This window comes from Lutjanus erythropterus, chromosome 13, assembly GCF_056507025.1.
Source record: "Lutjanus erythropterus isolate fLutEry1 chromosome 13, fLutEry1.hap2, whole genome shotgun sequence".
In the NCBI taxonomy this organism is placed as follows: domain Eukaryota; kingdom Metazoa; phylum Chordata; class Actinopteri; order Lutjaniformes; family Lutjanidae; genus Lutjanus; species Lutjanus erythropterus.
The window spans coordinates 687,662-707,440 of NC_139329.1; the positions used below are offsets into that span (position 1 = coordinate 687,662).

A 19,779-nucleotide genomic window follows, 5' to 3' on the forward strand; every position below is an offset into this window, starting at 1 on the left:
TGATGCAGATTTTGATGTGACTTTCCATTTGAATGATACACAATGTGTTATAAACACAACTATACACAACACAGTATGCATCTCCAAATCCTGTGCTTTGTTCATATACAACTTATCCTAGAACATAGAGGCAGAGCAGATTACTGTTAATAATGCATCACTAAATCATACCTGAGTATTAAAAAAGCTGAACTTTAAGGAAAGTAAACAGAAAATGACAGAACAGCTGTGCTTTGGTCAGACTATAGAGGAAGTATTAGTGACACAGAAACCACTGTAGTCCATGATGTACAGCACCTCTGCCAAGAAGTTACTTTCTACTGTACTATTACAGCCACATTCAGTGCCTGACGCTGCCTTGGAACTGTGTCACAAGTGATCCACTCATCAATGTATCAACGTCTCATTGCCAGTCATTCATTTCCAGATAAGACACAGAGCAGACATTTTCTGTTACCAAGCAAATTAAGAGGTAGACTAGTGGATCTATCTACATAGAAATAATGCTGACTTAGCTAGTTGGTCTGCTTGTTATATGAATGTACAGTGATACTTGACTAGATAGTACGGTTGTCCATTAAGCTGACATGATCTGAGCACAAAATCAGTCAGATGGATAAACGTTGAAATTTAACACCAAACAAATGAACCATGTAATTAAGTCTGTTGACATTTAGTGAGTGATGAAGAGCTGATGACCTCTGAGACATGACATGTGTCACAGCAAGTTTCAGTACAGTAGGACCATTAAAAGTACTCCTGTACTGTCCAAATGCTATTGGAAAACAGAAAATTGTGCACTGCTACATTGACTGACATGTTCCTTCATTACAGTTACCTCAGTGAGTGGAACTTATTTTGACTCCAACTCCAACTCCATGTCTGCAATTTGGACCAGTGTGAGATTCTCAGGAAAATATTTTTGTGTTTTGCTTGTTCAGTGGATCGAAATAAGTCTTCAAGTGAACTGCTCTTAATAAAAACACTACATAACACTAATCATATCCTTTCAATTGTTAAAAACATCTGGATGATGTGTAATTACCCTGACATGTAGCAATATTTGGATATTTATACACTTAAGGTAAAACTTTTGCATGACACAGTCATCCAAGATTATTATGCTAGAATCAATGTAGTGCGGAGATTACATGTTATTAACATAATTAACATTTCCATTTTGTTGTACTGAATAATAGTAATTCCCCATTAGACTTTCAACATGAACTTAGATACAGCAGAGATACAGCTTGAGCCAGTGAGAGTATTGGTGTGTGAATAAGTAAAGCAGGCCCTGAGGAGGCAGTTTGGTTTTGAATAAAACACCAGAGCAGATGGTGGTATGATCTGGGCCACAGAGGGAGAGACAGTCAAAACTAACAGTGAAGAATGAGGAGAGAAAAACTGATTTCTCCTCTACTTTCTTTTCTGTTTCACCATTAGTTAGACCAGTCCAGCCTCTGACAAAATTGATTTTGTTTCTTTGTTGGTGTTTCCAGCCATGGAGGAGTGCTGATTTAAGACTGACACCGCTACAGCTGAGCACCCACAAAAGTATAAACAGGTCTGTAGCCAGACTTTTAGAGGTACTGGAGTCATGGCCATGGTCATGTTGGATTACATATTTCCACCTAACTTTGTTTCATTACTGAAAAGGAGACTGTAATGCCTTTACCATGTTCTTTCAGTCGCTGCTCTAAGCAGTGTTGATTGGGTGATTATAGTCTTTGTTAGTCTGCTGTTACTGAAATGGAGAAGAGAGTATTTCTTCAACTTCATTAACTTTGTAATCACTTAACAACCTGTGCTGATGGATGATGATATCTCTGTAGTTGCCATAGCTACACGTTCTACTAGGAGATGCACATCGGCTGCGGTGTTACCTTGTACGTAGCAAGCGTGACCTCTTATCTCACAACTAAATCTATGTTTACTCAGGCTGCATTACAAGCCTGAAACAGTTGAAATCTGAATAGTGTTGTGCAGCCCATGTGCATAGGATGGGTCCTTGGTGGCAGCCATGAGTTCAGTTCCAGCCTGTGGCCCTTTGCTGTGTGTCTTTATCTGTTTCCTGTCTGTCTACAAGCTGTCCTGTCAATTAGAGGCCAAAAACTTCAAAAAATAACCTTTAAATCTGAATAATTGCCTGTTCTGTTCCTTTTGCCTCTAACTGCATCTTTTTGATAACAAATTTAAAAACAGTAACAACAACAACAACAACAACAAAATCATTTCTTTTCATTGAATAAGTCCACTAAGAAGCTGGCTCCTCCTCCACTGTTTCACTGTGGATTCCTTGTTCAGCTTAAGTTCATTACTGATCTGTATTTAGCAAGGAATCATTGTGTGGAGAAACATGGGTCAGAACATTGATTAGATTCTACTTAAGTAGATCCCAAAAAAAGACTAAAACTACTCCTGCTTGTAAAAAATATAAATAACATCTTCAGAATTCAAAAACACATTCTGCTGTTTCAGACAAAGTCCATGAGGTGGATATCTGTTTGATGCCATATCTAAAGAGCTGTGCATAGAGGCCTGCTGAAAGCTTTATATAACACACTAAAATGATCATTTGCATTTCTCTCACTTCTCAGTTCAAGGTTATTCTGCATATGTTGCCTGTCTCAATAACACCTTTGATAGCAGATTACATATCAGATTGTCTGATGCTCCTCTTAATTCTTTACAGAAGCTGTTTAATCACTCTGAAGTCTTCTGACCTGGTGTTAATTAGAAACAGAGCTAATTAGAGGCTTTGCTGAAGGTCTGAAAGGCTGTATGTTCTCAGATTTTAGAGCTTCTGAATGTTTTTAATGATGGGTCCTCAGTTCCCCTGATGTATTCTCATGGTTCCTCACAGTCCAGCTTGCCTTTGGCTATATCCTTAGCTAGTCTGCTTTGCCTCAGGCCAGCTGCTCTCACAGTTGTCACAGGAAAGAAAATAGTAGTAACATTTCAACCTTTCACAGCCTGGCAGTGAGAATCTAAGCCTCTCCATCTCTGACAGAAAATACCTAAATCTGTAACCAAGCACCAGTGCTGGTACAACTGGATAAAGATGAGAGCTTATCTAATTCCCATCAAGCCATAAGAAGAGCTGCAGGTAAAGTCTGAGGTCATGTTCTGCATCCCTGAATCCTCCTCCTCTTCATTATCTTCTCACTGCCTCCCCTTTCCCGTCTCCTCTAATGTCCCCTCTGTTTCTACCATTTAAATTCATACCACTTCTGTCCACTCATCTCTCTTCAGTCAGTGCTTCATTGACATGGGTCTATGATTGAACGCAATGCTGAAAAAAGGGTGTCAAAATGAATCAAATCCCCACTAAAAAGTAACTTAGCAATCAGAAGAGGATGACCTCTTGTTGTCCTTTAACCTGTCTCTCGCTCTCTGTCTTTCTGTGACTAATTTCTCTGCTTTCTTTAGAGATACATGTTCACTGTTTGGAAATCGGTTTGGTAATATAATTTAAGGAAAAGTTTAGCAATTATTTTCTTTCATCTTTGAGATGAGACAATGAACATTAACTCCACAACTGTATGTTCAGCATAAAACTGTAGTCAGATATTAGTTAAAATTAGCATACAGACTGAAGCAGAGGGGAAACAGTTACCAACACTTCTAAAGTTTGTGGTAAGATATATTGATCTGAACATCTCACTTTCTGAGAAAATCAAATACACCGAAATTAGAGTAATCATGAAACAGAAATCAGAGTGCTATTTGTTTCGGCATATTGACATGTTTCCTGTAAAATCAGGCAGTTAGGGTGGGACTTGTGTCAGCAGCCAATAGCACCACATGACCATTGACACTAAGTCCTCCAGCCATAGAGCTACAGCACAGCAGTCCATTAACCTTGTATTAGCTTTCTGTTACTATCTCTTATGTTAACGGGTCAGTTTTCAGCCATAAAATACCCTAAAAACAATTATTTATCATCCAATTTGTTTCTTACCTCTTGGTTACCTTGTTAGGCTTCCTTATCCATGAAAAGATTGGTTTTAATATTTTTGTTGTGGACCCCTGTCTTTTGACAGCATACCCCTCGTTTTCAATATAAAAAAAACTGTCAAATGAACCTTAAGAGAGTTATATAAATAAATAAAAGGTTGTTATGTTACCTGACTGTTACTGAGGGGTATTACAACACATCTCTTAAATGTTTTTTTTAATTTTAATATTATTGACTATAGTAACATCTATGGTGTTACGGGTCAATTTTGACCCATATATATTTACTTCAAGAAAAAGGCAAAAAACAAGTCTTTTTTTCTTTTCAAAAGTAGAACTTAATACAAATACAAAATGAAAAGCAGAACTAGTGTCCATCCATCCATTTTCTATAACCCCAAAGGGTCGTGGCTGGAGCCTATCCCAGCTGACATTGGGTGAGAGGCAGGGTTCACCCTGGACAAGTCACCAGTTCATCACAGCACTGACACAGAGACAGAAAACCACTCACACTCACATTCACACCTACGGGCAATTTAGAGTCACCAATTAACCTAGCATGCATGTCTTTGGACTGTGGGAGGAAGCCGGAGAACCCGGAGAGAACCCACGCAGACACGGGAAGAACATACAAACTCTGCACAGAAAGGCCCTGGCCCAGCTACTCATTCGAACTCAAGACCTTCTTGCTGTGAGGCGGCAGTGCTAACCACTGTACCATCGTGCTGCCCTGCAGAACTAGTAATAATACAAAATGTAGATTTGCAAGGTCAAACAAACAACAACCAATCAAGCAAATCAAACCAACAGAAATCAAGTACTAGTTCCATAAAAACTCTATGTGCAAGAACATGCATGTGTACTTGTATTTTTAGATGCATGTGTGGCAAAAAGTGACACTCGTGTGTGCTTTGCAGAGCTATTTTTTGCAGAGGACGCACAATACATTTGTACTGGGTCCATAAAAAGTGTCTCTGTGCAAGAACATGCATGTGTATGCGTGTGTTTAGATGCATGTGTGGCAAAAAGAGACACTTTTAGTGTGTTCTTTGCAGAGATATTTTTTGCAGGTGAAGCACAATGTGTTTGTCTTTCTGTCCTTACAGTAAATCTTCTTCTCATTGTTGCATGCTGTAAACTGGAGATGTGTAGTCTGCAAGTCACTCTAAACTGAATTGGCCTTAACGTCCGACATGTCCGTCTTTGTTTGGTCAAACAGGCAAAGAGAGAAGCCCCTAACTGAATTTCAAGTGGTTGGAGGAAGAGCTGGCTGTGGGCTGCTGGCTGATAGTGTGTTTATGATTTCAGTTTTGGCACTTATTATTGTTTCATAATCTTATAACTGGGTTGAAACTGACCCTAACAACACAAAGGTCATAATTTTCACCAGAGCATTTTATAATTTAGTAAAATTGATTTTTTTTTATTTTTATTTTGTTTAAATAGAAGTTCCTGACAAAGTCAAAAAGTCTTGATGCAATAAACAAATTTATGTAGTACTTTTATGCATTTAAAACCTAAAAATGGGTCAGTGCCGACCGTAACACTAGAGGAAGGCCAGCTGATTCTTCCCAGACTAAGAGCTCTCAATGAACACGGTGAGGCTAAACACAGCTTCTAAGACCGTCAGAGGTTTGACAGCAGGAAATGCAAAATGAAAATGAGCAGGAAATGAAATTTCTTGCAAGGTTTGGCTCCTAGCACCCTGGGGCTGAGTCAGCTACATTGTGTGTGGTTAGCTGAGCTAATGGCAGTTAGCAGTTAGCTACTTCAGCAAAAAACAAAGCTTAGGATGCTCAGGAAAGCACCAGGACACGTGGTAGTTTACCTCTAATGTATTCCTTGTTGGTTTTGGAGGCTGTGTTCACTTGGAGGTTCAACCAGTCAAAACCAGAGGGAATAGCACAAAGTATTTTCTCTATTAAACATGATCCAGTTTCACCCAAATCAGTATATAATATTATTGCATTGTGCTTTAGTGGATGTTTTGAAATTGTGCTTTTGTACAATAACATTAATCAGTGAGGCCCATGTTAGCTAGCTGCTGCAGCTGTCCAAATTGCCTTGTGCATAATCCACTGTCACAGATTCCACTTTTCCCAAAGTGAATCATTTCTGGCCAGCAGGCTGTAACAATGTTTTTTTTTTTTTGGAGAAGCAGAACAAAGTTTGAGGTAGAGAGCATCCTAGAAGACACAACTAATAAATCAGCTTTGTTGTTCTGCACTGCAAATATCAGCCACACCCTCATGGAGCGAAGCTGTCATTTCTGTCATTCCAAAAGAGGGCAAGAATAAAACTCATACAGACAGATTTAGATTTTAAATCAAGATTACAAACTGTATGCATCAATTATGTCCAAGAGATTAGATTCCTTTATTCCAAACTTAACTGACAGCAACCAAACTGGTTTTGTCTGGGGACGCCAAACACAAGATAATATTAGACGATCTCTTCACATAATTGAAAACATTTGAAAAACAAAATAAAATGTTGTGTTGGCCAGCCTAGATGCTGGAAAAGCTTTTGATTGTGTGAATTGGGAATATTTTTTTAGGTCTTGGAGCAATTTGGTTTCACTGAAAAGTCAATTAACATTTTTAAAGCTTTATTTTCTGCTCCTATGGCAAGAATCAAGATACACTGACAACTTACTGAAATTGGAAAGCTCCACTCGTCAGGGATGCCCTCTTTCACCATCCCTTTTTGCACTCTACATAGAACCCCTGGCACAATTAATAAGTGTAATATATAAGGAATTCTGATAAACAATAAGGAACATAAAATAGCATTGTACGCTGATGATGTTTTATTATACATCTAAAATGCAGGTGTCTGCCGTCCTCCCCTTTTAGATCTCCTTCACATATTCAGTACATATTCAGGATACAAGTTAAATATACAAAAAACACAAGTATTAACATTTAATTACAATCCATTACCTGAGGTAAAGCAAAGACTTCCAGTTGACTGGTCTCAAAAAGCAATCAAATAAAGTTTGGTTAACACACTGTCCTAATGACTTAAAAAAATATGAAATGGTGAGTAAGAAAATTAAAGAGAATCTTCATAATTGATCAACATCCCTGCTGACCATTAGTGCGAGAATTGACATTGCAAAGATGTCTGTTTCAGTTTTATAGATTATTTATTTATGTCACTTCTAGTTAAAGTTCCAACCAGTCAATTTCCAGTGTCCTTTGTATGATCTACATCCATGTGACCACATGATCTCCAACATTTTGGTTGTTGTTGTTGGTTAAACACCAGTTCCTTTCTAATCTTTGGAGTTAAAAAATAAAAAATCTGATCATATTTTTCCAATTGAATTCTCTCCAAATCCTAGACCATTCTTCCTCAGTTATTTGTTCCTTCAGCTCCTTTTCCCATTTTTCTTTTATGTAAAGAGAGGAAGTCTTTCTATATGACATCAAACTTTTATATGGAGCTGAGACTACTCTGCATTTTTCCCCCTCATAAGCTTTCCAGAACACCTCAATAATTTCATTGTCTGTGTCAGTTTTTATCTCCTTCTCATAATAATCCCTCATTTGTAAATATCGATATTGTTCACGTTCATCTAATCCAAATTTATCCCTTAACTTTTCAAAACTCTGCAGCTTACCCCGTTCGGCCACTGTGCATATTGCAGTGATGCCTTTTTTCACCCATTCCTTGAACCCTTTATCGTTCCTACCAGGTATAAACCCAGAATCAAATGCAAACCAGCTCAGAATATTGGTCTCTTTCTCCAATTTATACCTTTCGACAACTGTATTCCATATTCCAACTGTAGTTTTGGTTATTACATCCAATTGATTACCTAATTTGTTCAATAATCCTTTATGTGCTATTAGATTTCGTACTTCAGTGTCTATTGTCCCTATTTCTATACTTTTCCATCTTCCCACACATTCATCCTTGCACCAGTATATCAAAGGTCTGATTTGTGTGGCATAGAAATATTCCTTAAGACTCGGTAAAGCCAAACCTCCTTTGTCTTTAGGGAGCTGCAGAGTCTTGTATCTGATCCAGGGTTTCTTTCCTCTCCATATAAACCTCGATATCCACTTATCCCATTCTATAAATTGTTTTTGTGGGATTATCACTGGGAGAGATTGAAACATACTAAATATAAAAGCCTCGGTAGAATATTTATCTTAATTATCTCTATCCTTGAGCTGAAATCCAGACTAATACCTGTCCATCTCTCCAAGTCTCTCCTAATTTCTTGATTTATTTTTGTGTAATTTGCATCATATAGTTTATCTATTCCTTTTGTGACATTTACTCCTAAATATTTTATTGATTTGGCATTCCACTTGAGCTTGTATGTTTCCTTTATCTCTTGCAATGGGGAATAATTTATTGACAAAATCTGTGTTTTTGTGACATTAATTTTGTATCCTGCGTATTTTCCATAATTCTCCAATAGTCTCATTATTTTTGGAAAGCTTTCGTTGAGATTCTTTAACAGTATGAATATATCGTCCGCAAATAATCCTATCTTACGTTCCTCCTCTCCTATCTTCACTCCTTTAATTTCTTTCTCCTGTCTAATCATCTGGGCTAATGGTTCAATGAATAGTGCGAAGAGACTTGGAGAGAGGCAACAACCCTGTCTCGTACCCCTTTCCAGCTTGAATCATTTTGGCAAATTGCCATTTATTTTGATCCTTGCCATTGGTTCCTGATATATCGATCTAATACAATTCACAGATTCTTCATTAAATCCAAATTTTTCCAATACCTTATACAAAAATATCCAATTCACACTATCGAAGGCCTTTTCTGCATCTATGCTTACCAACACTGCATTTTCTCCCTTCCTTTGTATATTTTCTATGACATGGAAGCTCCTTCTTATATTATCTTGTGTTTGCCTTTCTTTAATAAAACCAGTCTGGTCCTCATCAATCAAATCCTGCATAAATGTCTCTAGTCTCTTCACTATGATGGAGGTATAGAGTTTATAATCCACATTTAAGAGCGATATGGGTCTATAGTTGCAACAATATTCTTTGTCTTTACCTTCCTTTGGAATAATGGAAATGAAAATGATGGCCTCCTTCCTAGAGGGAGGGATCCTGCCTGATCTGAGGCTATGATTAAATGAGTCATATAATAACAGGATTAACTCCTTTTTGAAGGTTTTGTAAAAGGAAGCCCCCAATCCATCAGCTCCTGGTGATTTCCCTGATTTTGTCCAATTTATTGCCTTTTCTATCTCTTCTACTGTTATATTTGAAACCAACATCTCATTCTGTTTTGCACCTATTGTTGGTAAATCCAATTTATCTAAACACTCTGTCAAGTCCTCTTTACCTGTAAGGGTCAGCTGTGTATACAATTTACTGTAATATTCCTCAAATACCTTTTCTATTTTTTCTGGCTCATATATAATTTCATTGATTACAGAATCTCTTATTTTGTGTATATTATTTAATGTTTGTTGTTTCTTTATGAATCTAGCCATGATTTTAGTGGCTTTAGATCCTCCCTTATAAAAGGGTTTGTTTTATAAACCTTGCTTTCCTTTCCACCTCTTCCAGCAGGATATCATCTATCTTTTTCCTAGTTTCTTTAACCTGAATAAGTATTCCTGAATCTTTTGACTGTTTATGTTGTTGTTCCAATTCTTTTAATTTTTCAGTTTGTTTTTGGTATGTTTCTAATCTGACTTCTTTTTTTGCAAATGCTGTATGTGAAATCAGCCTCCCTCTTATTACTGCTTTCAGGGTGTCCCATAAAATTGTTGGGTCTACTTCCCCGTTATCATTTTCCTCCCTGTATCTAGTTATTTCCCCTTTTAATTCTTCAATTAGTCCCTTACTGTGCAATATACCTTCATTGAGTCTCCATACTGTATTTTTCCTCTTATTGTTCAAATGAATTTTTAGGTAAATTGCACTATGATTGGATATATCGTTCACCCCTATCCTGCACTCCTTCACTCTGTATATATCTTCCTTATTCATTAAAAAATGATCCGTTCTGGAGTACATTGCATGTGGGACTGAGTAGTGGGTATAATCCCAATCGGAAGGGTGCAGTTCCCTCCATACATCTAATATATCCACTTCTGACATCATTATATTCATATACCTATTAATTTGTTTTTTACTTCCTTTCCCACTTGTTGTGTCTAGCTTATAATTCAATACCATGTTAAAGTCCCCACCACATATCAATGTCCCTTCTGTTTCCAAATTTATAAGATCAAATATTTAAAAAAAAATATATATTTTTCTACTTTCCGGAGGGGGCATACACATTGAACTAGTTGATTTTCTAATTTATCCTTTATCATGATGCATTAGTGATGGGAATTCCGGCTCTTTTTAGTGAGCTGGTTCTTTTGGCTCGGCTCCCTAAAAAGAGCCGGCTCTTTCGGCTCCCAAGTGGCTCCTCAGATTTTTTGTTGCTCAAATTAATTTAATACCCAAAATAATGTAAAATGAATTACTAATGTAAAAAACATACATTATATCAAATGTTTATTATTTATATGGCTTTATTTATACAGTCAATATACTCAACATGGAGGAGAGTACTACAATATTAAGCAGAGTGCTTAATTTTGACAACAAACACCACATATTATATTAATTACTAATTTTCTGTGTAACTGTAATATTTAACACTGGATATATTAGTCTTCTGTTGTGCAATGAAGTTTTAATCTGTCAACAAGCAGATATTTTGTCTGATAATAATAAAGATTATATATATGACTTATATATGACTTGGTTTTACAAGGCAGATAAAAGAACAGATGTTACATGTATCAGAAGGGGGATCTCTTCTATTTTAACTTCAATCAGCGATCAAGAACGCACTTTATTTCTTCAGCTATGATCGTGGTCTGCAGACTACAGGTAACCTATTCTCTCGTAACTCTGTTGAAAACTGTCCAACTTGACTGTAGATTTTCGTCTCCACTTCCTGCTGCGGCCGCCTGATCTCGTCTACTTTCCAGGCGAGGCGCAGTTCATCTCAAACGAGTGTATTTTCTCACCTTTCAAGCGTGTTGTCTCTGTCTGTAGCGCATGTTCTCTCTCGTCTCTCTCCCACTTGCTTATGTGCTCACTGTGTTGTGTGTCTTTAACCCCTCCCCTCCCCCTTCTACTCAGTGTGGACACACACACATGCCACCAATCATATGCGACTTTAACAGAAAAAAAGAGGAGAAACAAACAAATCGGCTCCCAATCAAGAGCCGGTTCCCGTCGTTCACTTCAAAGAGCCGGCTCTAAGATCCGGATCGTTCGCGACCGACACATCACTATTACCAGGAGGTTTGAGCTTGGCTGTGAGCAGCCTTACTTACATTATCCAAAGTGAACTACAATAAGTGCATTAAGCCATGAGGAAATAACCCAGAACAAGAATCATACAAGAACATTAACTTCATCAAGTGACCTTAGTGACTTTTTGACTGAGATGAAATTAAATTGTTTCTCTGATATATATATATTTCCTTTTCGAGAAAGAATTGCCATGGCCAATAAAAATCAAAGCAGTGATGGCCACAAACATGTTGATTAAATCTAAAAAGATGACTAAAACCCTCAGAGTCTTTACAAGGCTGGGCCAGACAACTCAGAGAGGAGACTCAGTTGTCACAGCAACAAGCTGAATACAACATTGGAGTTTGTGTTTTAAATAATGCATAATCTGCGGTGTGAACTAATGGACAGCAGGGCCACCAGGGAACTTGTCAAAAGTAGAGCCACAAAGTTCAACAATACAGTCAAAAAGAAGAGGAGCAATTGTTGCAGACTTAGACTGATGTCACTGATCATTTTTATCATTGATACAAAATTGATAGCAGGCTCCAAATTAGATGGCTGCCAGTTTATTGTGGCCTGTAGGTTGTTGTTGTTTTTGTTACAGCTCTCACTGGTCCAGAAACAAATGCTGGATATTTCAGTACAGTCAGGACATTTACAGGGCTTCCTACAATGAAATCAGAAATCGGGTTCGGGTTGAAATATGCTAATGAGGGTTGGGCCCTGGTTGGTTTCAGACAGAATTTTGCTGACATTGGGCCTCGACGGGCTCAACTTTTCAGGCACGATTAAAGCGCTAATTTTCCTCTTCTTCCTGAATTACTGTAAATGTAAATGGCACGTTTGGTCAATGGCAAAAAGCATTCTAGGACATTTTAACACTTTTCTTATCTGACACAGATCTTTTACTTGACAACTTTGCCTCTCACAGTGTGTGTCTGTTTTAGCACAGTGTACATAAGATAATTAATTTACTGTTTGTTTGTGTATACAGCACTTTTAGTGAACCTTTTATTGCTGCACAATTGTCAAGTCACTTACACTGGTGTTTTAATGAGAAAATAACAGGTACAATGGAGGGTAGGGTCTCTGGTGGGTTGTTTTTGGGGAAAAACCTGCATAGTTTGCCAACAATAACTTAACTAACCTAAATCGAAGCCTCATCTCATAAAACCTAAATTACCAAATAAATATAAAGTACATTGCAATATATTGTATAAATACAAAACATGTGGCCTCATATTTTTGTACACGTTTGTGCTCATTGGTTGTTTGAAGAGTTTAAGTGCAGCTCTACCAGTTGAGCCTTGACGTGTTACACACTTCCACTTCAGCTCCAGAAGACAGATACTATCGTGTCAATAAAGCTTCAGAAACACAGAGAGATGGAGAGACAGAGAGACACTAATGGACACACACACACAGACATCTCTTAGTCCTCTCTTGACATTAAAAGACTATTGGATCTAAAAGCAGATTATAGTGTGATAAAGATGACAATATTCCTCCTGAGGAGAAAACAGAGATGTAATTTCCTCCTCAAGTGCAGGAACAGAGTGTATGAAGGAGGATTTATGTGGACTTAATGGAATCATCAGTGTTTTGCTCTGCTCCATCTTCTTTAAAAAGCAACCATTTGAGTGGCTGAGAAACCATATCAACACATATCATCTGTGTGATGCACGTCAAATGTCAGCATTGTGTGTGTGTGTGTGTGTGTGTGTGTGTGTGTGTGTGTGTGTGTGTGTGTGTGTGTGTGTGTGTGTGTGCGTGTGTGTGTGCGTGTGTGTGTGTGTCTGGAAGTGCATTTTCACCCCACAGGCAGTAATGTGGGCTGGCTGTAAGGCGGCACTAAATGAACAGATGGATGTAATCAACAGATGGTTGATATGGTGTTTCTGTGTTTGTGCCCCTAAGACATGGAGTCTGTGTGTGTGTGTACATGTGCTTATTCTGTTCAAGTCAACATGTCAGAGTTTCTAACAGACATGATGTGAAATAGTCAAATTGATTAATCAATTATAATAACATAGTTGGCTACTAATTTAATACTCGATTGACAAAAACAGTAAAGACCAATGATGGGTGGAATTAGCTCATACTCTTTATTCTATATTTGCACAGCACTAATCCAGAACAATCAGTGGAACAGCAGAGTCACGTCATACTCATCACTCTGCTGCTCTGAGGTTTTTGTTGAGTCACCTGACTTATTTGACTTAGATCAAATTATGCAACTAACATGCTTATTTTAACCCCAACAGTCTTTTCCTAAACCTCACTGAACTGTCTGTTTCACAGTATTAACCACGTGTTAAAAAGGGCTTACAGGCTGAAATGTCTCATACACACATAAGAGTACCTTGTCCATAAGTATGAGAAGCTGAGGAGTGTGACAGATGGCCCTTTTCTATACACAGAACTGGCCTGGCTTGACTCACTTTGACACGGCCCATGAGCTCAGCATGGCAGGGGTTTGCATTCCCAGCAGAACAGGGCTACCCGCTTGAAGGTGTGTCTTTAACTGAAGACGAGCTTGAGGAGGCTTGGTGGATAAACTGGTCATGCACGTCTCTGGGATAAACACTTCACAAGTTATTTATACTTTTATAATGAAGCAGCACCAGTGGGAAATGTTTTCAGTCAGCGATTTCATCAGCAGTAATTTAACATGACTCTGACACAGCTGAAAGTGAATATGAAACAGTAAAATGATGCAGATACCTGAAAGTACAAACAACATAGGAGAGAAACTACATTTCAAAACAAAGATTCTGTTAGAAGCTACAGAAGTACTGAGAGTTGAATATAAAGAGACTTTTAAAAACTTTCTCTCTTTCTCTCTGCTGTCCTGCACACATGAGCTGAGTGTCACAACACTCCCTTGTTTGAGGGGGAGAAAGGAAGCTTGTCATGGGTTGGCAGACGTCACCAGCCCCTTTAAGGCGGGTTGGCCTCACTTTGGCCCCACTCCAGAGTAAGTCCACGTCAGGTGCAGCACATTCAAAGTGGTAATAGAAATGCAAATCAGTGCTGCACAGTTTGACTTGGTGCAGCCAAAAGCACCACTGAAAAAGCCCCAAGAGACGTTGGTATCTGACGATCTAGGATGAAAACGGGTTGCTGGTGGGATCAAAAATGTTTTTCTCATCCTCTATTGTCTACAGTTCATATTTTTTGTTCCGTGTTCCATGTTCCCATGGTGGTCCACCGGAGGGGGAGGGACTTTGCCTCTCTATTGACAAGTCATTGTTCTAGTGTGGGCCATCACCTTAGTGCAATAATCACACACTGCACACTATCACACTAGATTGCACACTGCATCACACCTCTCCTACACTGTTAGTTCTTCTCCCACATGAGGGTTAGGAAGGCTAACTGCACCTTTACTCTATTCTCACTACAGATATTGATATTCATTCCCCGCCCTGCAATGGCCCTCGGTATCTCCCACCTCACAGCATCACAGGGATGTCATGGTGCACTACATTTACTGCCGGCTCTTTTGTTGGAGTGTCCAAGTCTGAGTGTGAAATTAATCTTGTAGTCCATATGCATTAATGCATATTAAATCAGTATTAAATCAGTGCTGGTTCCTGCACAGGGGGTGCACTCATTGACATATGAAAATGAGCCCTCCATAATGTATCTGAAAGATGATTCAGAGATTGGCTCAGAATAAAAAGGTGGAAATGGTAGCACTGATCCCACTGTATAAACTCAGAATTTGTGTGGAAAACATCATCACAGTGAAGGTCAATTTCTGTTACATCCCACTGTGCATACATATTCTCCCTGCTGATGGCTTCACGTAATTAACCAAAAAAGAACATTAGAAAAAATTACTCCCTCTTACTGGTGTTTATGACTCCACTCTGCAAGCGGTGCATCTCCCAAAGCAACCCAACAACAAGTGAGTGATGGTTTGTCAAACCAGTGAAACAGGATCTATCACTCCCAGAATTCTGGCATGCTATTGGTCAAAGCAGATGATTGGTCTGGTTGTACAAATACTGAGCTGCCGATTATACAAGTACTATTGTATTATTATTATTATTATTATTATTATTATTATTATTATTATTATTATCATTATTATTATTATTATTATTATTATTATCAACATCATTATTATTATTATCATTAAAACAATCGATTTGTAATTAAAATTGCTATAAAAATAAATACAATTATTTTAGGAGCCCTTTAACATTTGGTGATGGGTTATAATTAAAAACAAGAAAAAAGTGTGGTCAGTTGAAAAAAAAAAGTTATGGAAGTGTAGCACTGTAACCATGACAAACATTACACAAACAAATGTTGTAATTATTTAATTATTTATGTTAGTAAATGAGATGTGTTGGCTTTGTGAAATAACAAGACAGTTTTGTGATATAAGATAAAGTGATTTATTGTCATAACAGTACTTCTTGTTAAAGTGGAATAATCTAGTATCTGTGGAGCCAGGACAATGGCTGGCACTAAAAAATGTTCCACTGAAAAATAAATCATGGGCATTAAAAATGATTTCATTTTATTTTGATATTGAACTACCTCTCCTCTAGACCATTTGGTGACTTCAGTGTCTCTATGTGAGCACACTCTGTTAAGGTGAATTCAAGTCAATTGCATTTCACCACAGATGTGTAAGTCATGGTGAGGTGTCACTTCATTAATGTAAAAATGACTTCTGTTAGGGGTCCTGCAACAGAACAGGGCATCCTCGGCCCACATAGTGAACCACTAGTCCCTCCTGCTGTCAGTCTGAACTGTAGCAGAAAAGTCTTCCACCCAAACACAGTGACAAAGTGGAACTGAGGAGCTAAATCCAAACAGTCTGCTCCCTCCTGAGAAAAGTTGACTCATCAGCACAGGATCTTTACCCTCCCTCATCCCTGTTGGATCTGCTGATCTGAGTCATCACAGATGAGTCGGGATGGTAAACATGAGCATGCTGTGGGCAGTTTACTTTCACCAGCTCTGGTTTTAAAGTCTGCAAACACTCACCTGTAGCTGCCAGCTGAGGGGCCAGTGTGAGTGAGCTTTAATTCTCCACTGAAGCTGCTACTCTCACTCAGCTGTCACTGTGTGCTGGTGCAGTGATGCTCGCTCTAGTCTCCCTACATAAACTCAATTTCATTTAGTATTTCTTTTTAAATGTAAGCTTTTCATACTGCCTCTTACATGGATTATGTTTCAAGATTATTATTTCTTGTGGTCCTCAGAAAATGTATGCTTATATTGAGCCTTTCAACAATTGTTGGTGTTTAACAGTGTAATATTTGCATTTACACATACATGACACATTAAATAATATTAAACAACTTGTGTTTTAATAATGAATAAGTGTGTGTTTCTTGATTAGCACATGGACTTTTTTTGGCACAAGAGAACATAATATAACAACCTTCAATAACACTGCAATAAACATTTTACAGCCTTTGAATTTCTTTATAGTTTATATATAGAGCATTCTACCATGCTCAGCTTACCAAAGGTTCTTGGATGACATTACTTGGGGAAACTGCAGATTTGGCTGCTTTCACATGCTGTGCTACAGCTTGATGGACTCTATCTGAGCTAAAAACAGCACATAGACTCCCTGAATGGATGATGAAGGAAGTTCATAAATGATGTGTATGTGTTGATAATTAAGCACCACACAGAATTAAAGCATGAATGACATTGATATTCTACTTCATATTATGCTAACTGACATATATCACTGAGGGGCATGGGTGGTGAGTGAAAATCTGCCATTCAGGTATACAGGTGTGGAGGCTCACCTGACTGACTGCTGACTGACTGAGCGACTGACTGAGTAAGCAGTCATTTATAATTTATATTTAATTTATAATCTAATCTTTTGTCTAATCTATCGTGTTGACAAAAAAAGTTGGCCGTTGTATGCAACAAAGGGATTTCAGCAGCTTGCTCATTACTGGAAGCTTTAAAAAAAGCAAACAATCCACCAACATTAATATAAACTCCCTGTAAGTTGTCCTGAGTTGAAACAAGACTTCAGTTGAAGCAGCTGTTGATCACTTGTTGCCCTTTGCTGCTGGCTAAATGGAGTGAGTCAGAAGTCAGCTGTCTGTGGCAGCATGAAACTGAGCAGTAAAATAATAGAATCACTACCTCATACCAGTTTGTATGCCTCTGCCAACCAGTCAATTTGCAGTTCACATCCATTTTACTTTCAATTCTAATACAAGGACACAGATCTACACCACAGGCAATGGAACAAGAAACAGAGAGATGGGAAAAGAATTTCAGCATGTAAACCATTTAACTGCTTGAATAGACACCAATAAAGCCAGGTAACACTCATTACTTCCTCCGTGTTCTCCATGACTTAATTATTCTGTAATCTTATCCTCCTGTCACTCCAAACTATGTGTGGATGTATGAGTACCACAAAGATACTGGCAAAACTGTCAGTTTCCACCTATCCAACCACAAGTACAGGTACTGACCTTCACAGCTCCGTAGCAGTCAAACCTTTAAGCCTCATTCAAAGACATGATCATTTTCACAAAGACAGAGCTAATAGACTGAGATATATACTGGTTCCTTACCCTTCATGCCAAACTTGGAGCGTCGTCCATACTTGTTGATGAGAAGGAAAAGAACAACCAGCATCATGCAGGCAAACCCTGCCAGACCCACTGCTATGGACACCTACAGACAGGAAGTGGAAAGAAGACACACGGAAATATCAGGCCAATTATCGCAGACACACAGGATTAAAGAGAAAATGCTGAGTTTTGCACAGCAAGGTAAGTAAGCTATTTCTATGCACCAGATGAAACCTAATATTTAGTGACCGCCTGGCCTTTCCAGTAGCATAATCATCCAGTTTTCCAATGTGTCCAATTTTTCATTGGACACAAGAAAGTTCAAAATCTAACAATTTAGCCCGCAGAGGATGAACCAAGTCAAACTAAATTAATTATGATTATTATGATTATGACTATGATTATTATGATTATTTTTATTATTATTATTATTATTATTATTATTATTATTAGTAGTAGTAGTAGTAGTAGTAGTAGTAGTAGTATTTTAAATTTAAACAACATATTTTAGAATCTATGAGATGGGCTTTTCTGTACTATAGTCACATTACTTGCACATACGAATATCAGGATATTTGGACACACCCCAGATGAAAAAGATGAAAGCAAACAGAGGCAAAGTGTGAAGACAAAAATATACACACACACAGACACACACTAACCCGTTCTGCCTCTTCACAACCTCAGCCTCAACAGTTATCTTTTCCCAGTCAATTACAGGAAAAAGATGAACTCAATTACATTTCTAACCGACTCTCAGGCTCAGCAGCCACCAGGGGATTCAGCGCATAGAAGCAAACGGCTGAGAAAGAACTGAGGAGAAGAAAAGGCTGGATTAAAATAGAACCCTCTGCTCTCAACACTCAACACTTCTTCAGCTAAATTTTCACATTTTTTTCTTCTCCTTTGTTACACTTCTGTTTCTTTCTTCCTCTGCACATCACTGGTGCTCTAATATAATGGTCATTATCTCCCAGAATTTACAGACAGACGGCTGCTGCTGTTAACTCAATTCTGAATATTAACTCATCAAAACTATTTCAGTAATACTGAAAGAAAATCCTTGATGATACAGTGACTTTTGACAGTCAATTTTATACACATTATACATGTCTGTACATGATACAAACAGGCAGGAGTGTACTGCTAACTACTTTCACCTACTTAACAAGTGATGAAAATGTATTCAAATTGGTACAAATATTCTCATACCTTGCAACCTGCACTGGTGTTGCAGACAAACACACACATGAACACACACGCGGAGGAAGGGTTGTTATCAGGGCTATATGAATACTGTGGTTTTCTTTGTCATTTTTCTGGTTGAAATGACTACTATCATTTAGATGGAGCTAAATAAGCTAAATATGTTAATTGGCTGGACCACATAATGAAACCCTTGGTTGGTTAATACGCCCTCAGCCTGTCGGGAGCCTGATCAGGTGTTGAATTAACAAAACATCCAAAGGCTAAAAGTAACTCCTACGTGTTGGAATTGAGAGAAACTTGAGTTAGTCCTGTCTTTCTACTGTTTTTCATTTAATAAGTTAATAATAACACAGCATTTTAGTTCTAGACTCACTACTATTACTGCCCTGTAGTTGTATGCCTCACCAACCAACCAAAATGCAGTTTACATCCACGCCTGTACAGGCTTGTATATGTAGTCAAGAATTTGAATTTGACAGACCTAGATTACACAGATGACATCACACCGACACCTGAACTCATATCATCAGCACAAGAACTTTAAATATCCTTTGAAGAGTCAGCAGCCAAAGTGGGCCTATTGATCAATGCCATCAATCATCCAGTTCATGAATGGTACCGACATCAAGAAAATCAACGACTTCAAATACCAAGGGTCATATGTAGTCAGTAGCATAAAAGACAAGGAAAAAGGCAGGGTTGGAATGCTTGTGATAAGCTACATCCAATATGGCAGTTAGACA

The 19,779-nt window shown here is 38.1% G+C and overlaps 1 protein-coding gene across 1 annotated transcript in view; it reads right to left on the bottom strand.

Annotated features, from left to right (window-relative positions):
- The window catches only part of LOC146315960 (NT-3 growth factor receptor-like), a 262,392-nt gene that overhangs the window by 91,891 nt on the left and 150,722 nt on the right, over nt 1-19,779 (bottom strand). The window contains exon 12 of the mRNA XM_084734986.1: nt 17,828-17,930. Within this exon, the coding sequence (XP_084591112.1) occupies nt 17,828-17,930 (103 nt within the window). The remainder of the gene's footprint in view (nt 1-17,827; nt 17,931-19,779) is intronic.